General features: G+C 57.9%; 1 protein-coding gene across 1 annotated transcript in view; it reads left to right on the top strand.

Annotated features, from left to right (window-relative positions):
* The first annotated feature begins 169 nt into the window (after positions 1-169).
* Positions 170-1,267, top strand: part of PRIM1 (DNA primase subunit 1) — an 11,762-nt gene continuing 10,664 nt past the window's right edge. Inside the window, exons 1-3 of the mRNA XM_031065128.1 lie at positions 170-361; positions 438-544; positions 624-697. Coding sequence (XP_030920988.1) covers positions 170-361; positions 438-544; positions 624-697 — 373 coding nt within the window. The remainder of the gene's footprint in view (positions 362-437; positions 545-623; positions 698-1,267) is intronic.

Genomic DNA, 1,267 nt, shown 5'->3' with positions numbered 1-1,267 from the left:
GGGGCACCGATACGGGCGGGGGGCACCGATACCGGGCGGGAACCCCGCGATGCCCGGTCCCAGCGCACGTTGGGATGCCGGGATGGGCGGTGGGTGGATGCGCTGACCGGGACACCGGGAGGAGCAGGGAAAGGGGGGTCTGGGGGTGACTGTAATGGGGGGATTTAGGATGGCATTGACGCCCCCGACCCTCTCCATCCCTGCAGTGAAGAATTACTTCCAGCTGCGGGAATTCTCCTTCACCCTGCGGGACGATGTCTACCTGCGCTTCCAGTCCTTCAGCAGCCCCCAGGAGCTGGAGCGGGAGCTGCAGAAGATCAACCCCTACAAAATCGACATCGGGGCTGTCTATTCCCACCGGGTGAGTCCCGACCACCGTGCTGGGGGGGTCTGCAGGGGTCTCTGGCCACGCTGAGCCCGTCCCATCCTTCCTGCAGCCCAACCAGCACAACACGGTGCACCTGGGAGCCTTCCAGCCGCAGGAGAAGGAGCTGGTCTTTGACATTGACATGACGGATTATGACGATGTCCGGACGTGCTGCAGGTTCCTCGGCGGGCTCTGGGGCTGGGAGGGGGTTCAGGGGTGTGGGGTGTCCACCTGAGCCCCCTCACTGTGCCCCCAGCTCGGCTGATATCTGCTCCAAGTGCTGGACGCTGATGACCATCGCCGTCCGCATCATCGACCGCGCGCTCGTGGGTGAGGGGCTTGGGGACACACAGGGCATGTCCAGGTCCCACAGTAATGCCAGACCCCAAAGAATTCACAGAATTTATAGAATGACCAGTTTGGAAGAGAATTTTCAGGTCATCAAGTCCAGCCCAGCCCTAATACTAACTAAATACTCAACTCCACCCTGGCACCCAGTGCCACGTCCAGGTTTTGTTAAACACATCCAGGGATAGTGACTCCACCACCTCCCCGAGCAGAACATTCCAGAACTTTATCACATTTCCTGTAAAAAACTTTTTCCTAATATCCAACCTAAATTTTCCTTGGCACAGCTTGAGACTGTGTCCTCTGGTTCTGGAGATAAAGACCAACCCTCACTGTGGGAAACGGATTTGTAGAAAATTCTTAGTTTGATAGAAGGTCCGCATAGTGTGAATGCTTTGGGTGGTCACCACAGCCTGTCCCAATGTGGCCCCCAAAGCCATCTGTGCCCCCCCAAACCCATCTGTGCCCCCCCAAAACCCATCTGTGCCCCCCCAAAACCCATCTGTGCCACTCCAAACCCATCTATGCTCCCCGAAACTCATGTGTGCCCCC

This window comes from Geospiza fortis, unplaced genomic scaffold (genome assembly GCF_000277835.1).
Source record: "Geospiza fortis unplaced genomic scaffold, GeoFor_1.0 scaffold82, whole genome shotgun sequence".
Classification (NCBI taxonomy): Eukaryota; Metazoa; Chordata; class Aves; order Passeriformes; family Thraupidae; genus Geospiza; species Geospiza fortis.
Note: the sequence above shows the minus strand (reverse complement) of the source record. Positions and strands in the feature narration are given on the sequence as shown.